The sequence below is a fragment of the Delphinapterus leucas genome, chromosome 11 (assembly GCF_059928025.1).
Source record: "Delphinapterus leucas isolate spDelLeu-1000000601 "Yukka" chromosome 11, BTC_Dleu_Yukka2, whole genome shotgun sequence".
NCBI classification, from domain to species: domain Eukaryota; kingdom Metazoa; phylum Chordata; class Mammalia; order Artiodactyla; family Monodontidae; genus Delphinapterus; species Delphinapterus leucas.
In genome coordinates this window covers 93,487,774-93,510,368 of record NC_143139.1, presented here as the reverse complement: position 1 = coordinate 93,510,368, position 22,595 = coordinate 93,487,774, and the positions used below count along the sequence as shown (strand labels likewise).

Genomic DNA, 22,595 nt, shown 5'->3' with positions numbered 1-22,595 from the left:
TTGGGGGCTATTATAAACAGCTTGGCAGCAGTCATTCATATGATTGAAAACCATTCATTAAATTTCTTAGAGAAGCACAGTGAAATACATGGCGGGGGGGGGAGGGAATGATTTGCTTTACAATTTTAGCAAAGGGGAGAAAAGAAAACAAGGGGAGAGAGATAGAACCAGTGGGACAAAATCAGTATAATCTGGGGTGATGCGTGAATGGGATTTTATGGTGCTGTTCTCTCCCTTTTTTGTGTAGGTTTGAAATTTTTCATAAGAAATTAAAAATAGAAATGTAAACACAGTTCCTGCCCTGAAGGAACTCACAGTCCTGTGAGGAAACAGACAAGGAACCAGACCCTGGCAGAGCAGTATAGCATGGGGCTAGGGGACCCGGAAGAGGGCCACCTCCTCTGACTTAGGAAATCAGGGAAGGCTTCCCAGAGGAAGTGACATCTTAGCTGAGGCCTGAAGGATACATAGGAGGTGGTCAAATGATATGGAAGGGAAGGGTGTTCCAGGCAGAGGTACCTGCAAGAGCATACAACTGGTAGAGAAAGAAAGGTGGCAGCTAAAGCCTGAAGCGATGGTCTGTCTGGTTTCAGTGCTGGTGAGGCTGAGCCAAAGCTGGAGCAGAGGCAGGGGCAGGACCAGCGGTGCTTCATGAACCATAAGTGTCTGGGGGCCTCCAGGTGCCTGGCAGCTGGGGAAGGATGTGATCAGATCTGGATTTGAGGCCGATCGTTCTGATCTCTGTGATTCCTGGGCGCGGGGTGGATTGTGGGTGGTGGAGAAGGCCCCAGGCGTCCTCACGTTCGCAGCTTTACTTTCCCCTGAATTACTCCTTTAAGATCATTTCCAGAATGCTCACCCCCACGTCGTGCTTTCAATTTCTCTGTGCACTACTGCTATCTTCACTTTGGTTTACCTCTTCAAAGATGCTGTGACCTCTTTGAAAGCCGGGACTAGGTTTTACTCATCTCTGCAACCCCAGTGTTTCGCACATAGCAGACACTAAATAAATGCTTTGTGAATGAATGAACTTTTATTGAGCACGTACCAAGTGCCAAGCACTTTTCTCAGTGCTTTACACATATTACTTCGTGTGCAGGGTTGTCATAACCACTCCCGTGGAATGTGTTACTATTACCCCTGTCTGGGATATGCCGTCAGACCATGATGCAGGTCTAAAGGTCTGACTCCTGGGGGTGGGGGGGGGCGGGGGGTTGAGTGAGAAGGGCCTCAGATGGCAGGTAGTGCAGTCATAGGAAAGTGTCAGTCAGGTGACCTGGAGAGTCCTGGTTAAAGGCGTCCTGTGTCTCGTGGGGACCAGCCCGAGTTAGCTCCCCTCTGCTCAGTCACTAGTTAGGAGCAGTCCATTCCTGCAACCTCGGCAGGAACATGAGGGTGGATCTGGAAAGGCAGCAGCTGGAGCCGTCTGTCAGTGATATGCACAATCCCTATTTTACAGTCATGAAAAATGAAGCCCAGAGAAGTTAGGTCACTTGCCCAAGGTCACACAGCTAGGAAGCAGTGGAGCTCCTTTGCTTCAAGGGCTGTCTTTGTGACCCCCTACTTCATGACAGTGTTGTTATGGGTTGAATCGTGTCCCCCCAGATTCATGAAGTCCTAATCCCCAGTACCTCAGAATGTGACCTTATTTGAAAATAGGTCGTTGCAGTTGTAATATGTTTTGTTTTGTTTTGTTTTGGCCGTGCTGCATGGCATGTGGGATCTTAGTTCCCCAATCAGGGATCGAACCCACGCCCCCTGCAGTGGAAGCACGAAGTCTTAACCACTGGACCGCCGGGGAAGTCCCAGATGTAATATGTTAATATGTGATCATACTGGAGTCAGGTGGGCCTCTAATCCAATATGACGGTGTGAATTCCTCTCTAAAGTGGAGCCATAATACCTACTTCACAGTGTTGTGGGTTCACAACACACGGGGGAATGTATGCAAAGATGTCCAAACTGGGAAAGGCAAGGTGGTGCTCTTATTACAGAGAGGGAGACTGAGGCCCAGGGAGTTCAAGTGACAGCTAGAATGTGGCAGAGCCAGGAACTTAACGCAGGCCCCTTAGAGCCCCGGGTGGATCTGACTTCCTCTGGTCCCTGCCAACCCCTGGAAATGGCCCAGCGTGACAAGAGGAAGCCAACTCCTGCAGGAATGTGCCCCGGCCCCCAGCCAGCAGCATGACCGAGGCTGGGATCCTTCCCCGGCTCGGTTCCAGCTCCTGACCATGGCCAGGTGCTCGCGGACAACACCATGTCCTGTGGCTCCTGTCCCTGCCTCCTGTGGCTCAACCCTCTGGAGGATATCTGTGCGGGGGACTCCTCTGGCCAGCCACCCCCAGGGCCCAGTCGTGACCTCCCTCCTGCATCTGCCCCTCAGCTCTGTCTGTGGAGACTCCTGGCTTCCGAGCCGTCCAAGGGAAGCAGATCCTCCTTGAGTCCAGCCCGGTGCCACCAGGCTGCCCATCTGCAAGCTGTTTCCCCACCTGGCAGCTCCTGGAGACAAGGCCTCTCCTTTCCGGCACTCCAGACCCCTCCCTGAGCACCCCAGACCCCAGACCCCCAGTGCCCACCCCAGGCTTCAGGAGCCCAAAGGAAGGGGAGTTTGCTGGAAGACGGTCAGAGCTGACAAAGAAAAGGGCAAAAGGTGTCTTTCCTGAGCATCCAGAGGGCTATGGAAAAAGAAGGACCGGTGTTTGAGTCTCAGCTAGAACACTGCTAGCTGCATGGCCCTCCATCCAGCCACTCATTCAACAAATACCTACCTAGCACCTACCGTGCATCAGACCCTTAGAGAGGGCGGTATATGCACGACTCTGGACTCGGACAGACCTGGTTCAAGTCCCAGTTCAGCCCTTTACTGTGTGACCTCAGATGAGTAGTTTAACCTCTCTGAGCTTTCTTTGTCTCATCAGTTAAATGGAAGGAATTTTACCATCCTCTTTTCAGGATTGCTGGGAAGATAGAATAGACATCGGTAAGGAGTTTTGCATGCACCTGGCACCCAATGAGTACTCCATAAATGGCCTTGTTGCTGCTATAGAAGGTGCTGGAGGTTGAAAGGTAAGTAACGTGGAGCCCCTGCCCTTGAGAAGCAAATGGAGAGAGAGAGATGAACCTGAATCAGTGATTAGTAAAAACACACCCTGGGTTTGGCGTAGAAGGACAGACACGCTGGATGGGGTGGGGGCGGGGAGGAATAAAGAGGATGGAGAATCCAAAAGGCTTCCCGGAGGAGGTGCCCAACCTTAGGGAATTCAGCTAACTTCTCTAAACATCTCATCAATTGTTTATTTTCTTTAATGAGTAATTCTTAGGCAAAACTGTAGTCACCAAAAGCAGGTCAGTAGGTACCAGGGGTGCAGGGAAGCAGTTGGATAGCACTGTACATATTATTTTATAACCTGTTTTTTCCACTGAATATAATTTTAATGTTTTATTTCATTATTCTTCTACAATAAAGTTCTTATTTCCCTCATGGTATTCCATTGTAAAGATACAACCAAGATTAATTAACCAGTTTCCCTTGCATGATGTCTTGGTTGTTTCCTGCTCCTCAGGATTCAACTCCAGGTTGCATGGTGTATCCCTGTAGGCCAAGATTTCTTAACCTTCTCTGTGCAAGAGAGCCCCTGGCCACCAGGAGAAGCCTGCCACCCCCCAAAATAATATTTTAAAATGCATAAAATAATATACCAAAGTTTGCAAAGGAAACCAATTATCCTGAAACACATTTATCAAAATATGTTTTAAAATTGGGCTACAGCAGTCCAAAGAAGGTGTGAGACCCATGGAACAGAGCAGCCCACGGGTCTTCAGGCTGGCTGTGGCCTGAAGCACCCAGCCCCACCCAGCCCTGCCCAGCCGTGATCAGCTGAACCCCGCAACACCCACAGATGTGTGAGTTTATTTTAAACCACTGAGTTTTGGGACTTCCCTGGTGGAGCAGTGGCTAAGACTCCGCACTCCCAAGGCTGGGGGCCCGGGTTCGATCCCTGGTCAGGGGACTAGGTCCCGCATGCATGCTGCAACTAAAAGTTCGCATGCCACAACTAAGGAGCCCATGTGCTGCAACTAAGGAGCCCTGGAGCCTCAACTAAGCAGCCCACCTGCCGCAACTAAGACCCAGCACAACCAAATAAATAAATAGAAATAAATATTAAAAATAAATAAACGACTGAGTTTCGGAATAGTGTGTTACACAGCAAAGGCTAACTGATAACAGTGGGGGAGGATAGTCTTCCTACAGAAAGCATCACCTACGCTTATGATTAAACCTGGAGCAGAAATGGCAAATAAGCATAAGAAAAGATGCTCCACATGTCTTTGGGGAACTGCAAATTAAACAACAATGAGTTACCACTACATACTTATTAGAATGTCTAAAATCCAAAACACTGGCACCACCAAATGCTCGCAAGGATGTAGAACAAGAGGAATTTTCCTTCATTGCTGGTGGGAATGCAAAACGGCACAGACACTTTGGAAGACAGTTTGGTGGTTTCTTACAGAGTTAAACATAGTTTCACAATATGATCCAGCAATTGCGCACCTTAGTATTTATCTAAATGAGTTGAAAATTACATCCACACAAAAACCTGCACGTGGATATTTATAGAAGCTTTATTCATGATTGCCAAAACTGAAGCAACCAAGATATCCTTCAGTAGATGAAGGGATAAAGAACTGTGGGAATCCAGACAAGGAAATATTATCAGAGATAAAAAGAAATGAGCTATTGGGACTTCCCTGGCGTTCCAGTGGTTAGGACTCTGCACTTTTCACTGCTGTGGCCCGGGGTTCAATCCCCAGTCAAGGAATTAAGATCCTGCAAGCCGCACAGCACGGCCAAAAAAAAAAAAAGAGCTATTAAGCTTCATGAAAAGACGTGGAGTAACCTTAACTGCATATTGTTAAGTAACGAAGCCAGTCTGAAAAGGCCACGTACTGTATGATACCAGCTATATGACACTCTGGAAAAGGCAAAACTAGACACAGTAAAAAATCAGTGGTTCCAGGGGTTCAGGAAGAGAGAGGAAGGGAGGAATAGGTGAAGCACAGGGCATTTCTAGGGCAATGTAAATATTCTATATGGTACTGTAATGGTGGATACGTGACATTATGCATTTGTCAAAACCCATAGAATGTGCAGCATAAAGAGTGAACCCTGATGTAAACTGTGGACTTTAGTTAAGCATAATGTATCATTCATATATACAATGAAATACTACTCAGCCATAAAAAAGATTGAAATAATGCCATTTGCAGCAACATGGATGGGCCTAGAGATTACCATACTAAGTGAAGTAAGTCAGGAAGAGAAAGATAAATACCATTTTATATCACTTATATGTGGAATCTAAAATATAACACAAATGAACTTATCTATGAAACAAACAGACACACAGACATAGAGAACAGACTTGTGGTTGCCAAGGGAGAAAGGGGGTGGGGGAGGGAGGGATTGGGAGTTTGGGGTTAGCAGATGAAAACTATTATATATAGAATGGGTAAACAACAAGGTCCTACTGTACAGAGCAGGGAACTATATTCGATATCCTGTGATAAACCATAATGGAAACGAATATAAAAAAGAATATATATATATATATGTATAACTGAATCACTTTGCTGTACAGTAGAAATTAACACAACTGTACTTCAACAAAATAAATTTTTTAAAAGTAGTAATAATAATGCATCATTATTGGTTTAACAATGGTAACCAATGTATCAGTAATGCAGGACATTAATAATAGGGTAAACTCTGGGGGCAGTGAGATGAGAAGTATGTGGGAACTTTCTGTATTTCCTGCTCAATTTTTTTTTTTTTTTCTTTTTTTTTCCCGGTACGCGGGCCTCTCACTGTTGTGGCCTCTCCCGTTGCGGAGCACAGGCTCCGGACGTGCAGGCTCAGCGGCCATGGCTCGCGGGCCTAGCCGCTCCGCGGCATGTGGGATCTTCCCGGACCGGGGCACGAACCCGTGTCCCCTGCATCGGCAGGCGGACTCTCAACCACTGTGCCACCAGGGAAGCCCAATTTTTGTTAACACTCTTTAAAAAATTAATTTATTTATTTTTGGCTGAGTTGGGAATTCGTTGCTGCACACGGGCTTTCTCTAGTTGTGGCGAGCGGGGGCTACTCTTTGTTGAGGCGCGCGGGCTCAGTAGTTGTGGCTCACAGGCGCTAGAGCGCACGCTCGGTAGTTACGGCTAATGGGCTTAGTTGCTCCGTGGCATGTGGGATCTTCCCGGACCAGGGCTCGAACCCGTGTCCCCTGCATCGGCAGGCGGATTCTTAACCACTGCACCACCAGGGAAGTCCCTTCCTGCTCAATTTTAATTTTTTTTTTTTTTTTGGCCACGCAGCGTGGCTTGTGGGATCTTAGTTCCCCAACCTGGGATTGAACCCGGGCCCTTGGCAGTGAAAGCGCCAAGTCCTAACCACTGGGTCACCAGGGAATTCCCTCCTGCTCAATTTTCTTTTCTGTCGGTTTTACTGAGGTATTACTGACGCACAGCACTGTATAAGTTTAAAGTGTACAGCATAGTGATTTGACTAACATACATCATGAAATGATGACCCCAGTAAGTTTAGTGAATATCCATCATCTCATATAGATACAAAATTTTAAAAAATAGAAAAAAGTTGTTTTCCTTGTGATGAGAACTCTTAGGATTTACTTCCTTAAAAACTTTTCATATGTAACATACAGCAGCATTCATTATATTTATCAGGTTGTGCATTACATCCCTAGTACTTATTTATCTTATAACTGGAAGTTTGTACTTTTGACCACCTTCATCCAATTCCCCCTTTCCCCACCCCCCCACCCCTGCCACAAATCTGATCTCTTTTTCTATGAGTTTGTTCAGTTGTTTTTGAAATATAATGACCTACAATACTATGTTAGTTCTTGGTGCACGGCATAGTGATTCGATATTTCTGTACATTTCAAAATGATCACCACTCAACTTTTATGTAAACCTGAACCTGCTCTAAAAAATAGTCTTATGAAACAAAAGAAAATGGGTTGTACTTATGGATGTGCTTCTTATGAACGCATTTAATAGCAAGATCCCATAGCGGGGCTAATAATGATGGAACTCTGAAATGGTGATGAGTGGCCGACGCTCTGATTTCTGCAACGCTGTGATTTCTGTTGACAGCAAAGCCACAGGTATGGCTAATTCTACTGTGGTTTGCTACCTATATTTGTAAGTGAAGGAAGTGCTAAATTTCATCGAGATGTTCCTGGAAATAAAGGTGTCATGTTTTTGTTCCCCATCCAGGTTCACAGATCCCTGCTGTACAGTTACCTTTCTTTGACCTTCTGATAAACTCCAGGAAATGGTTTTGTCGGGTCAGAAGATGCACATTTTTAAAAGGTTTTGCTGCAATTGGAAAATTGTCTTCCAGTTTGCAGGTGCAGTTTCCAGTCATCCAGCATATAAAAGGGCCTGTTCTCCTGCCTCCAACCTGCAGCCAGGGGTCCTGGGATTCTGCATCCCCTGGGCCACTCTGCTCTTTAATACTGAAGTGAAAATCACCTAAGTGTCAGCCCGGGAGACCACGCCTTCCAAGGCTCGCTTTGCCAGTGACTTCCAAGCAATGCTTTCTGTTTCCTGCTCTGACCTGGTTGCCACTCATCACCTCGGTCACCTCCCTTCCTCTGGGCCACTGCCCTTCTCCCCAGAAATGGGTAACCTCCTGCCATCTGGTGACATCTCCAGGCTTCAGCTCTCAGGATGGCTTCTCTGGGCTCAGCACCCTCCCTGAATTCCCTAAAACACAACTACCACCAACCTGACAAAACCTGGCTGCAGGTTTGGGGAGAACAAAAGGCAGATTTAAATCGCAGATCAGGGACTTCCCTGGTGGTCCGGTGGTTAAGACTCCGTGCTCCCAATGCAGGGGGGCCTGGGTTCAATCCCTGGTCAGGGAACTAGATCCCACATGCCGTAACTAAGAGTCCACAGGCCGCAACTAAAGACCCAGCACAGCCAAATAAATAAATAAATATTTAAAAATTAAAAATAAACTGGAAGTCCACAGTCTGGGATTCTTCACGGGGGCCACATGCCTGCTTTCTTCTTAGCCCCCACTGGCCTCTGTGCAGGGGCTCAGTGAGTGCCCTTGACTGGGTCCCTATTGCCCAGCATGTAGACCTCTCCAGCCCCCCACCCCAGGGGAGAAGAAATCCTGGCCTCCCGTCTAAAGCTTGCTTCACCTCCTTCTCCTGCACCCTCCTGCACAGAGCAGTCCAAAATCGAGATTAAGGGGGAAAAAAAGTTCTTTAACTAGCTGACCCAGTTTATATAACTGAATAGAATACTTAACATCTTAGTCTAAAGCAGCTGTCTTTGGGCGTCCCCAAGAACAGCAGGAAGCTCTTACTTCACAGCTGCCTGACCAAGAGGGCTCAAGAAAGTGGTCTTTCCAAAACAATCCAGAACAAAGGGAGGATCGTCTCTGTAAACAGATCCCCTCTGCTGCCCTAGAATGCAAAAGATGTTTATAACCTTTACGATTGTCACAGTTTCTACCATCGGCAGTTTTATGATGCATTCTCCCATGGCGCCCCATGATGCTCTCATTTTATTAAAATGAATGTTTGATAATTTAGTAAAATTTATTTTTTTTAATTAATTAATTTATTTTGGCTGCATTGGGTCTTCATTGCTGCACACGGGCTTTCTCTAGTTGCAGCGAGCAGAGGCTACTCTTCTTTGCAGTGTGCGGGCTTCTCATTGCAGTGGCTTCTCTTGTTGCGGAGCACAGGCTTTAGGTGCACGGGCTTGAATAGTTGTGGCTCGCGGGCTTTAGAGTACAGGCTCTGTAGTTGTGGCACACGGGCTTAGTTGCTCCGTGGCATGTGGGATCTTCCCAGACCAGGGCTCGAACCCGTGTCCCCTACATTGGCAGGTGGATTCTTAACTACTGCGCCACCAGGGAAGTCCCTAATTTGGTAAATTTTAAATGGTACTTCAATTTGATTTAATTTATATTTCTCTGATTACTAGAAAAATTGAACTCTGGCCCATTTAAATTTCTTCCTATGTGAATTGTCTGTTTAGATTAGGAACCTATATTTCTCTCTGGTAACATGTAGGAAGTATTTTTCCCAGTTTTCCATTGTCTTTTTAACTTAATTTGTTGACCTAAAGCGTTTACACTTTTACGTAGTCAAGTCTCTTAGTACTTTCCTTTCTGGTGGCCACCTTCTGTGTTATGCTGAGAAAGACCTCCCCTACCCCAAATTCACATAAATAATCACTTAAATGGTTGTGTTTACTCCATTTGGAGTTTTAATGCAGTGTAAGGGATCCAACTTGATTGTTTCCAAGTATATAGCCAATTTCACATTAAAGTCTTCCACTGAATAGTCTCTTCTTTCCCCCACGGCTTTGAAATGCTACCTTTATTAGTTTTGGAAATCCTATACACCAGTTCCTTTGTTTTTAAAATCCCTACTACCTCCCAGCGATGTGATGATGTTTAAATGAAGTAGCTTCTTCAGAGCCTTTAGCACGAGAACATAGAATCTGCTCCAAACATGTTGGTTCTCGTCCCTTCTTCTTCTCTTTCCCAGTCCCATTTCCCTCTTCTCATGCCACATGCATCTACCATTTGACCTTGGGATTCTGCGAACAGTTCCAGATTCACAGAAGGTGTTTACTAAGGCCTTTGCCATTTGGGCCCCCCAAACTGCTTTTTGGCCTGTTAATCATCTCAGCCAGGGTGACCTTGCTCGTGAGAACTGGATGAGTGAGCCCCCGGTGAGGAAGGTGGTAATTACACAGTGCTGGGGAGGTGGGAAGTGGTGGTCAGGGAAGAGTTCACAGTGGAGGTGACCTCGGAGCTGGGTCTAGGAGGGGAGAGGAATTGGGCAGGCAGAGAAGGGAGAAGGCATTTCAGGCCAAGGGAACAGCACGACCAAGGGGTGGGTTGCGGGGTGTTGGGCAATGGCTGAAGTTGAATGTGGCAGAATGCTGGGGAGGGTGCACGGGAAGGAGTAGGGCTTCATTTAAGTGGGAGAGTCACGTGATCATACTTGTGTTTTTGGAAGATCACCCCAGGCCAGGCAGCAGGCAGGGAGACCAGGACTAAGAGGCTGCTAAGAAAACCCAAATAAAAGTCCAGGGGTGGTGGCCTGGACTAGAATGGTGGCCATGAGGAGGAAAGGAAATGGGCAGTTTTCCAAAATATCCAAATAGGTAAAATAGAAAGAATGGCCTTAGATTGGCAGAGAGGGGAGCTGAGGATGCCTCCCGGGTGCCTGGCTCGGGCAGCTGGACCAATGGTGGAGGATTTTCTGAGACAGGAGGAGCAGGTTGGGGCCCGGGTTGGGAGGACTTGGGGATGGATGGAGAGAGGCAGGGGTGGAGAAGACACAGAAAAATTCAAAATATGCAAACTCAGTGTATTACTGTATGCATTCCTGGCATCTGTTGTGAAAGGGCAGAGCCAAGGAAGTGGCAGAAGGGATGGTGGGAAGTGGATGGTTTAAAAAATATTTAGGGGGCTTCCCTGGTGGCACAGTGGTTGAGAGTCCGCCTGCCGATGCAGGGGACACGGGTTCGTGCCCCGGTCCGGGAAGATCCCACATGCCATGGAGCGACTGGGCCCGTGAGCCATGGCCGCTGAGCCTGCGTGTCTGGAGCCTGTGCTCCGCAATAGGAGAGGCCACAGCAGTGAGAGGCCCGCGTACAGCAAAAAAAAAAAAAAAAAAAAAAAAAATTTAGGAAGTTGAGTCAATAAGATCCAGGGGTGGATTTCTGCAGAGAGGGATAAATCTCGGATAAGACCCCCGGCGGGAACTGGAGACTGATGGCACCTTTTTCTGAGATGGTGAACACAGAGAAAAGTGGAGGTTTGGTGGGAAGATCAATTCAGTAACTCAACAATTCCCAATTAAGCACCTAATTGCTCTATGCCAGGTACCTTTTTTTTAAAAGTTTTTATTGGAGTATAGTTGATTTACAATGTTGTGTCAGTTTCAGGTGTACAGCAAAGTGAATCAGTTATACATATATATACATATATCCACTCTTTCTTTTTTTTTAATGCCAGGTACTTTTGTATTTGGGATAGAGCAATGACAAGATCTCTGCTCTCGTGAGATGTACATTCAGTGAGGAGAGCCAGACAGTAAAGAAATAAACAGGCAAACATGTTAAATGGTAAAAAGTGCTACGGAGGAAAATAAAGTGGGGGTGGGGACTGCTGTTTTTAAAGGCATGACTAGGGAAGATGCCATTGAGAAGGTGTCATGTGGGCAGAGACTTGGAGTGGGGAAGAGCATTCCAGGCAGAGGAAACTGCAAGTGCAAATGCCCTGAGGCAGGAACGTGCTAGGTGTGTTCAAGACACAGTGAGGAGGCCAGTGTGGCTGGAGAACACGCAATGCGAGAAGTGGCAGAGGCAGATCCTGTGGGGCCATGTAGGTCATTGTAAAGACTCCGGCTTTTATGCTCAGAAGGACAGGAAAACTTTCTGGAGAGTCTTAAGCAGAAGAAGACCATGAGCTAACCTGTATTTTATCTTTTTTTATTTTTATTTTTTAATTAATTTATTTAATTTTGGCTGCATTGGGTCTTCGTTGCGGTGCGCGGGCTTCTCATTGTGGTGGCTTCTCTTGCTGCAGAGCATGGGCTTTAGAGCGCATCCTCAGTAGTTGTGGTGCACGGGCTCAGTAGTTGTGGCTCACGGGCTCTAGAGCGCAGGCTCAGTAGTTGTGGTGCACAGGCTCAGTTGCTCCGCGGCATGTGGGATCTTCCCGGACCGGGGGTCGAACCCGTGTCCCCTGCATTGGCAGGCAGATTCTTAAGCACTGTGCCACCAGGGAAGCTCTAACCTGTATTTTAAAAGCTTAGTGATTAAGAATTCTTTGGTCTTTAGATTCCCAATTCCACCATTTTCTAGCTGGGTGACCTTGGATAAGTTTTATGTATATATATACGTATATATACATATATGTATGTATGTATTCTTTTCCAGATTCTTTTCTATTATAGGTTACTACAAGATATTGAATATAGTTCCCTGTGCTATACAGTAGGTCCTTGTTGTTTATCTATTTTATATTTAGTAGTGTGTATCTATTAACCCCATGTTCCAAATTTATCCCTCCCTTCTTGGACAAGTTATTTAATTTCTCTGTGCCTCAGTTTCATTATCTGTAAAATGAGGATAATAATAGTACTCACTCTGTATGGATATTGTGAGGATTATATAAAGTTAATGTAAAGAAAGCACTTGGAACAGTTTCTGGCACATTATAGCACCGTATAGTGGCAGCAGTGATTATGATAATATTGAATAGTTATATCTTGGCTGCTGCCGTTGAGAACAGACTGGAGAGGACCACGGTGGAAGCAGGGGTGCCATCTGGGCAGCTCCTGCCATGGTCCAGGAGAACGATGAGAAGGGCTTGGACTAGAGGCCACAGTGGAAATGGAGAATTAGGAAGAGCTGACAGCATTTGCCAATGGATCAGATGTGAAATATGACAGAAAGGGGAACCAAGGACCGCTCCAAGGATTTCACCCTGAACATGTGGAAGACGGAGTTCACTGAGCTGGGGAGTCTGGGTTTCAGGGCGGAACATCATCAGGACTTGGGCCTTGAGTATGTTAAATGGGAGATGTCGACGAGGTATCTCCGTGTAAAGGTGCTTGGATCTACAAGTGACCTGAGCTGGGGGTGTAACCTTGGGAGTGGTCAGTATACGGTGGATGTTTAAAGTCAACAGACGAGATGGGCTCACCCAGGAAGCGAGTATGGATTGAGAAAAGGGCCAAGGATGGGTCTGGGAGTCTGCCATGTTGACGCTAGGGCTCAACCGATGCCACCACCCAATTGATGTGACTTGAAAAGCCTGCAGACTTTGGAAAAAGCTTGAGTAAAAGGTTTTTGTTTTGTCGGAGCTCTCTCAAACCTTTGAAGTAGCATTTCTAGGACATGTATTGGGACAGGCTTGGGAAGACAGCAGAGATGGGTAAGCCCAGAGGATGGATGGGTACCAAAGCTGAAGCCTTTGCTGATCCAGAAATATTCAGAGCCGGGGGAATTGTTGCATAAAATATCCTTTAAGGATATGTGAACTACTGAAAGTGTATAAAAATATTTCAACAAAAAGCAGCAAAGTGGCTAAGAGCATTTTTTTTTTTTTTTTTTTGGCCGCATCGCCCAACATGCGGGATCTTAGTTCCCCAACCAGGGATCAAACTCGCGCCCCCTGCAGGAGAAGTGTGGAGTCTTAACCACTGGACCACCAGGGAAGTCCCAGAGCGTGGGTTTTTTCTTTTTTATAAATTTATTTATTTATTTTCGGCTGCGTTGGGTCTTCGTTGCTGCGCGCGGGCTTTCTCTAGTTGCAGCGAGTGGGAGCTACTCTGCATTGTGGTGCATGGGCTTCTCATTGCAGTGGCTTCTCTTGTTGTGGAGCACGGGCTCTAGGCACACGGGCTCAGTAGTTGTGGCTCGCAGGCTCTAGAGCGCAGCAGAGCCATGGGTTTTGAAGGTGGGTGCACTACGGTGCTTCAGGCTCTGCCCCAGTGTGACCCTGGCTCTACCCAGCTCCTCCTCAGTAGAATGGGATCAGCTTAGCGCCTCTATCCATAGGCGTTGAAGAAGTGAAATAGATAATACAAAGTGCCTAGCATAGCGCTGGCCCTAAAAGAAAAGAACAGTTTTCTTCCTTTTTTTTTTTTTAATCGGGGCATAGTTGTTTTACAATGTTGTGTTCGCTTCCACTGTACAGCATAGTGACGTAGAGTTCCCTGGGCTATACAGCAGGTAAACACTGTTTTCTTCTATGCCTACTCTAACTCACATTTGTGGCACTAAAAGTGTGGGCTTTCTCCCACACTGACCAATTCTCTGACACCAGCTGGGTGTCCTAACCGAACCCTATTCAGTTCTGACACTATCCACCTGGAGTTAGGGTCCCATCCCATAAGTTAGGGGATCAGTTCCACAGACTGCCGTCACTTCAGAAACTATTTCTGACCTACCAGATATAAATCAGAGGTTCCCATGACCCCCTCCTTGTGTTCAATAATTTGGTAGAATGGCTCACAGAACTCCAGAAAGTACTTTACTTATTTTTACCTATTTATTATAAAAGGATACATCTCGGGAACAGTCAGATGGAAGAGATGAATAGGGCAAGGCATGTGGAAGTGGGTACAGGGCTTCCATACCCTCTTCAGGCCTGCCATCCTCCCAGCACCAACCTACAAGCTCTTGGAACCCCTTTGGTTAGGAGTTTTATGGCGGCTTCATGATGTAGGCATGATTGATTAAATCATTGGCTGTTGGTGATTGAACTCAATCTGCAGCCCCTCCCATCTCTCCAGAAGTCAGGGGGTAGGGCTGAAAGTTCCAACCCTCTAAGCACATGGTTGGTACCCCTGGAACTAATCCCCCATCCTTAGGGGCTTTCCAAAAGTCACCTCATTAACATCTGCTCAGGTGTGGTTGAAAGGGGCTTATTATGAATAATAAAAGACATTTCTTTTACCCATATCATTCAGAAATTCCAAGGATTTTAGGAGCTCTGTGCCAGGAACTGGGACTGGATGAAGACCAAATATGTATTTCTTCTTATAGCACAATATTACAGGCCCACAGTCAAGTGTAGCTATGTACTTGACAAAGAGAGTAGAAGGAGAAGGAAAAAAAAGATTCAGAATAGAATAAAGGGGAAATGGAGAGGGGGCCAGAATCAGTATTCTGGGCAGGGCTGAACTCATGGGCACGTGACCTGTGCAGTCACACAGAGCCCTGCTCTCAGAATGGACCCAGCTTTTGGTTTAATGCCAGCATGCAGCTTCTTCCGTTGCGGAGCACAGGCTCCGGACGCGCAGGCTCAGCGGCCATGGCTCACGGGCCCGCCGCTCCACGCCATGTAGGATCTTCCTGGACCAGGGCACGAACCCGTGTCCCCTGCATCGGCAGGCGGACTCTCAACCACTGTGCCACCAGGGAAGCCCTCCTTGAACTTGTTTTGTAAGAGAAGTCCAGTGGGACGATGATGCATGTGTATGAGCGGAGAAGATACACCAGGTGGCAGCAAGCAGGCTCTGGCCATCAAGAACAGCAGGCAGTGGGCGGTATGGGTGCTGAGCAGTTGGCCTGGCCACCCCACGTGCACCCATTTGGCTGGGCAATCTGGGACACCGTGGGGCTGCAAGGGGCCAGGATCTGAGCCCAGATCGGCAGCAGTAGAAGATGGTAGCAGTCCACCAAGGCTGTGGTGAGAGAAGGAACCCCATATGGAAGCGCCCGTTCTGTAGCATATACACAAATATAAGCTCTGCGGCCTAAGTCTGGGACAGGAACTGCCAGCACTCACACAGTAAGATGTCAGTAAATTATCACAAAACTAAAGCATACACATGGATGTTGCAATAAAGCATATCAGGGAGTCATCAGAATTCATTAGAGCTAGAACCTCTGGTTGTAAAAACCGCTGCAGCATTGCAAAGCAAGTATTCACAGGCTTAGAAATATAAACTAAATTTAAAGATCATATTCTTCAGAAAAGAATTCTATTTTCACTGAAGTTTCATTATTAATGAAGAAGGCAATTTAAAATTAATTTTTCCTTGTAATCGAAGATAGAGCAAGCAAATGTATAAACAGGTTATTAAAGTTATATACAGGGACTTCCCTGGTGGCACAGTGGTTAAGACTCCACGCTCCCAATGCAGGGGGCCCGAGTTCAAACCCTGGTCAGGGAACTAGAACCCCCATGCATGCTGCAACTAAGAGTTCTAATGCCACAACTAAGGAGTCCGTGAGCTGCAACTAAGGAACCCGCTTGCCTCAACTGAGACCTGGTGCAACCAAATTAAAAAAAAAAAATTATATACAAATCATGAAGTCACTCAGTTTCTTATACAACTTCCACAAGTTACAGAAAATGTTAGGGGAAACATTAAAATGTCACTGTATAACTTTACATATAAAATTAAATTCAGACACATGAAATTGGTTTGTATGAAGAGTTAAGTCTTTTTAGAAAAATTGTTCCACAAGAATCATCAGTTCTAGATGTACTAATATTTGATATATTTTGAAGTAGTTTATCAGAAATTTCTCCTAATGTGACAGCCTATAAAATATTCTTAACAACTCCAGTAACAACTGCATCAGCAGAAAGATCCTCAAAATTAAAAATTATAAAAAATTATTTGTGATCTTGCATTTGCCAAGAATGACTGTCATAGCTTTTAATTATGTCAATGGAAATGAAGTTGACAAAAGTATGTTTTGATGACTTAATAAATGAATTAAAAAAAAAGTAAGCCAGAATAATTTAATGATCGGATATCATATTAACAAGGTATTATTATTTATTGTATTATATAAAATTATGACAATAAAAAAATTTATTTTTCAATTTTAGGTTTATGGTGTTACTCATGTATCACTATTACCCCTTACTTATCATTATAAGTAATAAAATGGGCTTCCCTGGTATCGCAGTGGTTGAGAGTCCGCCTGCCGATGCAGGAGACACGGCTTCGTGCCCCGGTCCGGGAAGATCCCACATGCTGCGGAGCGGCTGGGCACGTGAGCCATGGCTGCTGAGCCTGTGCGTCTGGAGCCTGTGCTCCACAACGGGAGAGGCCACAACAGTGAGAGGCCCGTGTACCGCAAAAAAAATAAGTAAATAAATAAAATAAAATATTTTGAAAGGAAAAATCTTTATATTTTAGTACCTTTAACTGCACTTTTTTTTTTTTTTAACTTCTTTTTGAACAAGAGGCACTGCGTTTAACTTTGAACTGGGCTCTGCAAATTATGTAGCGGCCCTGATTCTGAAAACTAGTATTTTTTTCAAGGGTTTTCACACTTCTGCAAATTGTCCTGCCTCTGTGACAACACTTTCAGGCTTTTACAGACTTTCCTCCAGTCCAATGAATGGCCACCACGTGATAACTTTCTAAAACCCACATCACAGTGTGGAGCGCTGGTCATCTTGGAAGGCTGACACTCTTCACTGTGATGTCCTATTCATCCCCTTTGGGGCGCAGTCTTCTCAACCTGAGACACTTTCCTCTGAATCGCTCCCCCACCCCCATCCCAGATGGCAGATCTGAGTCCTTCGATGTCAATTTTTGAAGTCCTTTGGCAATATGTGACAAGTGGTAACTGTAAAGAGTGGAGGGAATAACCTGAATAATGATGACGAGGACAGAAAGTGCAAATAGAGGACGGTGTGACTACTAAGTGATCACAATTCCATTAATCTTCTTGAAGACTGAGGGGAAAGGCTGTTACAGGTGAGCCCCGGGGTCAAGCAGAAGCTAGCGGGCTGGAGCCCGGCCCCACTGTGTCCCAGGGTTACGCTTCCTCACGCCGGGCTGGGGTGGGGGGACAGCAGCCTCAAGGGTGGGCCTTCCACGGGTGGTGGGGCTCTTCTGATTGCGAGCAGTTGCGGCCTTCAGGCCTCCTTAAAGCAAAGCAGGACAGAACCTGGGTAGGCTGAAACCCGCGGTTCTCCACTTTCTCCTGGAACTCGCGCCTCTTCCTGAGTCTCCGCCCACCCGATTGACTTGGTCATAGTGTGGGGTGGGATGGGGGGCGGTGCTTTATAACAGCCATGGCGCCAAGGCCCTGGGACCCATCAGCCTGTGAAGGGGCGGCCCGTGGATCAGGTGTTCACCTCTGTCCAATCAGAGGCCTAGAGGCTATTTCCCAGGCCGGGACTACTGCGGAATTTGCAGAGAGCAGGGGAGTGGGCGTGGCCAGCACCATAACTGACAGGTCCATACTGAGAGCCAAGCTCACCTGCTCCTCCCCGCCAGCCTGACCTCCAGCACTTCCAGTACTTGGGAGGTGTTCTCACACCTACCTCACCCCTCTTTACTCAGTCCATTATTTACTGATCTGCTCCTCCGTCAAACTTCTTCCACTCTTCTCATCGCCATGGTGACCTTCCTGTCTGAACACTGGGCAGCAACCTCGACTGCCATCTCACCACCGGAGTGGTCTTTTTAAAGAACACACTGGGACGGTCACTCGCTCTTCAGTGGGTTCCACACACTGACTCTGAACCAAACCCCTACGCAGGCCTCAAGACCCTGCGCCGTGCAACTCGAGTACCCTCCACATTCTCTCCTGTGTCCGCCACTCTCAAGCTCTTCCCCAGACAGGACGGCGTTTTAGTTCCTCTCCAGAATGCTCACCAGCCCACCTTCTTGCCAGCGAACCCCTGCTCATCCTAGACAGCTCAGGTTAAGGGTCATCTGCTCAGAGGGGCCCAGGTCTAAACCGCATCTTCTGACACTCTCTCAGCACTTCACACAGTTGAGATTTTTGCTTGCATGTTGGTTTAACGTCCCTCTGCCCTGCTGGAAGACCACCTCTGCAAGGGCAGGGGTGTCTACCTGGTTCAGTGTTGAACTCCTAGGGCCCAGCACAGTGTCTGGCACTTTACAGAGTCTGAATAAATCCTGTGGCAGCTGAGGGCCACTAACTTTAAAAACAGCGCCCTGCAAACATGTGTACGTAAGTACATGGGAATGGTCTGGAAGGAATGAGGCCAAGCTAATCTTGGCTGCCTGTGGTGGCTGGGGAAGGGACCAGGAAAGGGAGTGGCGATGGGGTGTGCGTGCATGCACACATGTAAAGGTGAGGGGCATTGGCTTCATCTGTAATGACTTTACTTTTTACTAAACATTAATGAACAAATAAAGCATGTTCCAGGTCAGGGGAGACAGAGGGGATGGGCAAATGCCAAGCCACACTCACCAAGAACCAAAAAAACACCGTGACACTCTGCAATCCACTGGTGGGTTTGGAGTCTTCATTTTATTACTATGTCACCAGAAGTCACCACCTTCACTTGGTTCACCACAAATGGACAGATGTCATAGAGGAGGGTGCCATGGGGCCACACTGGATTCACTCTTGAGAGACTTAGCCAGGTGGTGGGGGAGTCCAGAGTGGGGGCCCAGGATGGGGACTGCCATTCACTGCACACACACACGCACAGAGATATATTTGTGGAGCCTTATATTATACATCTTATATATAGAAAATATATATATTTATACTATACACAGGCAGTAACGCTGCGGGAAGGGCCAGGGCACCCAGACAAGGGCTGTGGGCACCAGGGGATGGCGAGCGTCACATCAAGGGGCAGCGCTGGGAGACGGATGGACAAGTCCATCCTCCCACAAACTCTTGGGAGGCAGCTCCCCCTTTCTGCTCCTTAGAGAATCAAAGGGGTCTTGGGCCAAGGTTGGGGGCTCCCGGGGGGTAACGTGGGGGGAAGCCTGGGACCCCCAACAGTCTTCGAAGATCAAGAACCACCAGGGAAGGGTGGAGTGGGGAGCAGATACCAGCACCCTGGGAGTTAGTCCCTCAATTGTTACACACCCAGGTGGACCAGATGCCTGTGATGGAGCAGGATGAGTGTCAACTCGGAGACAGGAGACCTGGATCCCGAACCTCTGGCTCTGTGCTTGACTTTGGACAAGTCACTGTCTTCCTGGCCCAGACTCTACCACCCCTAAGTGTCCGTGCAGCTCTAAACTTGTGTGGAACCCAGTTTTCCTTGGCCCTCTCTTGCGCTTGACGGGAGGAGGGAGCCCAAACTCAGCAAGGTCGGGCTGCAGGGGTGCCCTTCTCCAAGGAAGGGCTTGGAAGCAAGGGGGAGGCAGAGGGGGGCAGCAGGGAGGGAAAAGGGGATACCGCTGGCCTGTGAGCACAGGCTCTAAGCTTGGGGCTCCCAGGGGGCTGTCCTCAGCCAACAGAAGGAGCAGGGCTTCCCCACCAACCACTCAGCAGGGGAGTCAGGAGCCCTGGGTCTCAATCAATTCCCGCCCTGCAAATCTCTGCTACTGTTTCTCAACCCCACGGCAGCACAGCCTGACCACGGGACCCTGTCTGGGCAGCACCCCAGGACTAGTGGGGAATGCTGAGAGATGATTCAGCAACCCCCAATCCTGGCAGGGCCTTGTAAATTTTCCCATTCTGGGGTGGCAGGTAGAGTCTGTAATAAACACCCAGCGACCGGGTTAAGTTTAAATGGTACCCTGCCCTCTAGCCCAGCATCACCAGAAGCTGGTCGGTGCCCAGGGGAAGAGATGGGCAGCACCCTGGGGTCTCCTGGTGCCCGTCAGCAAGGGATGTTTTTGGTGGGGAGTGGGTGAGGGAGAGGACTTCTCATAGAATGCTATGTGGGCACAGAGCTTCTCTCTGCCAGAAACACACCCACTCCCACCCTTACCTTTTTCGCAAACCGCTGCTCTGGTACCGGTTCCACTGCTCAACCTGGCAGATACCAGAGCCCCATCCTGTCCCCACTTGGGCCACCCAGGGGGAGAGAACCATAGATAGAGCCCCTTCCCCAGATGTGGAAAACTGAAGTCAGCAACAAGCAGCTGTCACTTGGCTGCCTGGGGTCCTCTCCCGTCACCACTGCCCCTTGGGAGGACTTGACCAGACCTGATCCATGCTCCACTGCTAATTCACGTGCTGAGCCTCAGTTTCCCCTTAAGTGGGGACAACGATGCTACTTCTCTGCCTAGGAAATTTCCTCTCCTTCCCTCATTGCCAAGCTAACTGCTGCCCATCCTCAGGGCCCCTCCTTGGGGAGCCACAGCCCGTCATGCACTCGCATAGCGCCTCACCCCTGTAATGGACCCTGGATACAGCTGTCGGTTTAATGCTCACCTCTGACGACTGTCAGCTCCTTGAGGGCAGGGACCCCACCCTCTATATTCCCAGCACAGATGCCCCATAACTGCCGAATCAACAGGCAAGTGAACAAATATTACCTGCCCCTTAGGGTTCTCGTGGGGGCTGGTGGTGGGAACACCCAGCACCGTGCTGACCTGCAATCCCAGTGCCCTGCTTTCCGAGGCACTGGCTGGTGGACGCTGGGCCCCAGGTCTCCCCACACCTCTCCCCTCTTCAAGGCCTCCCCAACCCTTAAGGCTCAGTAGAGAGCCCACGTTGTGTAAGAGTCCCTCCCTGTCCCCCACAACCCTCCCTGTGCCTTTGAGGACACCTGCCACCCTCTCCCCTACAGCCTGTGGCCTCCCGGAGCCTTCCACGCCCCAGGGGCTCTCACCGTTCATCTTGCTGGGTCTAGAGCCCGTCTTCCCATAGGGAGACCGGCCGTTGGCAGGCCTTCTGGAAGGCTTTGGCTTGGCTGTCCCAGCCCCTGGGACCCTGGCTGACCCCAAATGAGGGAAGATGACACAGTGTCCCAGATCAGTTCTGTTTCCTGGGAGGTCACAAGGGCAGGGAATGGGGCACCTGCTAGGTAGCTGGGACCAAGGAGACCAGGTAGCAAGCCCAGCCCTGCCACTCACTCACTGTAACCTTGGGCGACGTGCTCCCCATCCAGGCCTCCTTGTCCACTCAGCCCCGGGCAGGGACATAGCGAGCCCCTCCGAGAGGCAGGGACAGTGGTCAGTCGCCAGGAGGCCACAAAGGCGTGCTGGAGCTCCTGGCGGGATACGCACAGCACGGAGCAGCACATGGGAGCCAGGCCCGCCCTCCTGGGAGGCTGCCAGGGGAGGGGCTGGCGGGATGTGGGGAGAGGGGCCTGGAGGCAGGGCTGTCCCACTTGAGGGAACAGTCTGGGAAGAGCAGGCCCCTGGCTTGCAGCAGAATCAGGGTGTCTCATGGGCTGAGGTCCCCAAGCCCTCCCAGAGTGACGGTAGCACTGAGCAGTGGAGCCCCCAGCTTGGGGAGGGGGGATGGTGGGAAGGCCAGGGGACAGCAGGTGCTCTGCAGTCAGGGGGCCTGGGCTTGGCCCCATCTCTATCACTGGCTACCTGAGTGACCCTGGGCGAGTGACCTTGACCTCTCCAGGCCTCAGTTTCCTCAGCCATAAAATGGAGACAGGCCAACACTCCTAGCAGGGCGGTTGTATCACTCCTAGCAGGTGACAGCCCCCAGTGTCCTGTGGGTGCTCACACCCTGCAGCCAAACCTTCCCAGCATCCTCCCAGTCTAGTTTTCTCTCCATTCCTACTTCTGGTACCAGTAGGGCCTCCTCCACATCTCCTCTTCCCCATTTCCAGGGACCATTTGTCTTTCAGCACTCATGCCAAGCACAGGCCTGATATACAGTAGGTGCTCAACGAACGCTCGAAGACACAAGGAATGAATGCAAACACCCCAGGGCCCTGCTGGATACACCTGCACACACATGTGGATACCCCCCCAACACCTCACTGCCCCATCCCACCCGAGCTGCCCTGGACCTCAGTGGAACCACCTGGAGGGACCGGGTAGGGCAGCCTGGGAGGGAGAAGGGGGCCGGGTGTGAAGGGGAGCAGGGGGCAGCTGGGGCAGGTCACAGGCAGGCGGGGGGCAGGCGGTCACTGTGGCTCAGTAGCCCTGTGACTGGTAGCCCTGGGGCTCGGGCTCAAAGGCGCTGGCCGGCTGCTGGTAGGTGCCACCCATGCCGGCGGGGTCTGGCCCGGTGCTGGGCTCCACGTAGGGGGCGTAAGGCATGCTGGAGTCCTGGCTGGGGTCCATGTAGTCCTGGGAGAAGAGGGCCGAGTCTGCGCCAATCTGGTACCTCTGGAAGGCCAGCACAGCCTGGCCCGC

The 22,595-nt window shown here is 48.9% G+C and overlaps 1 protein-coding gene and 1 long non-coding RNA gene across 4 annotated transcripts in view; one reads left to right on the top strand and one right to left on the bottom strand.

Moving 5' to 3' along the window:
• LOC111186466 (uncharacterized) overlaps positions 1-17,118 on the top strand; it is a 22,665-nt gene extending 5,547 nt beyond the window's left edge. For both annotated transcript variants that reach the window (XR_002647858.2, XR_016395061.1), the window contains exons 2-3: positions 2,953-3,066; positions 7,297-17,118. This is a non-coding gene — a long non-coding RNA (uncharacterized LOC111186466). The remainder of the gene's footprint in view (positions 1-2,952; positions 3,067-7,296) is intronic.
• Positions 11,542-22,595, bottom strand: part of SYNGR1 (synaptogyrin 1) — a 36,465-nt gene continuing 25,411 nt past the window's right edge. Inside the window, exon 4 of one of the 2 annotated variants that reach the window (XM_089921347.1) lies at positions 11,542-11,860. In XM_089921347.1, coding sequence (XP_089777473.1) covers positions 11,732-11,860 — 129 coding nt within the window. In that variant the 3' untranslated portion in view covers positions 11,542-11,731. The other variant, XM_022597126.3, reaches the window with a different exon arrangement.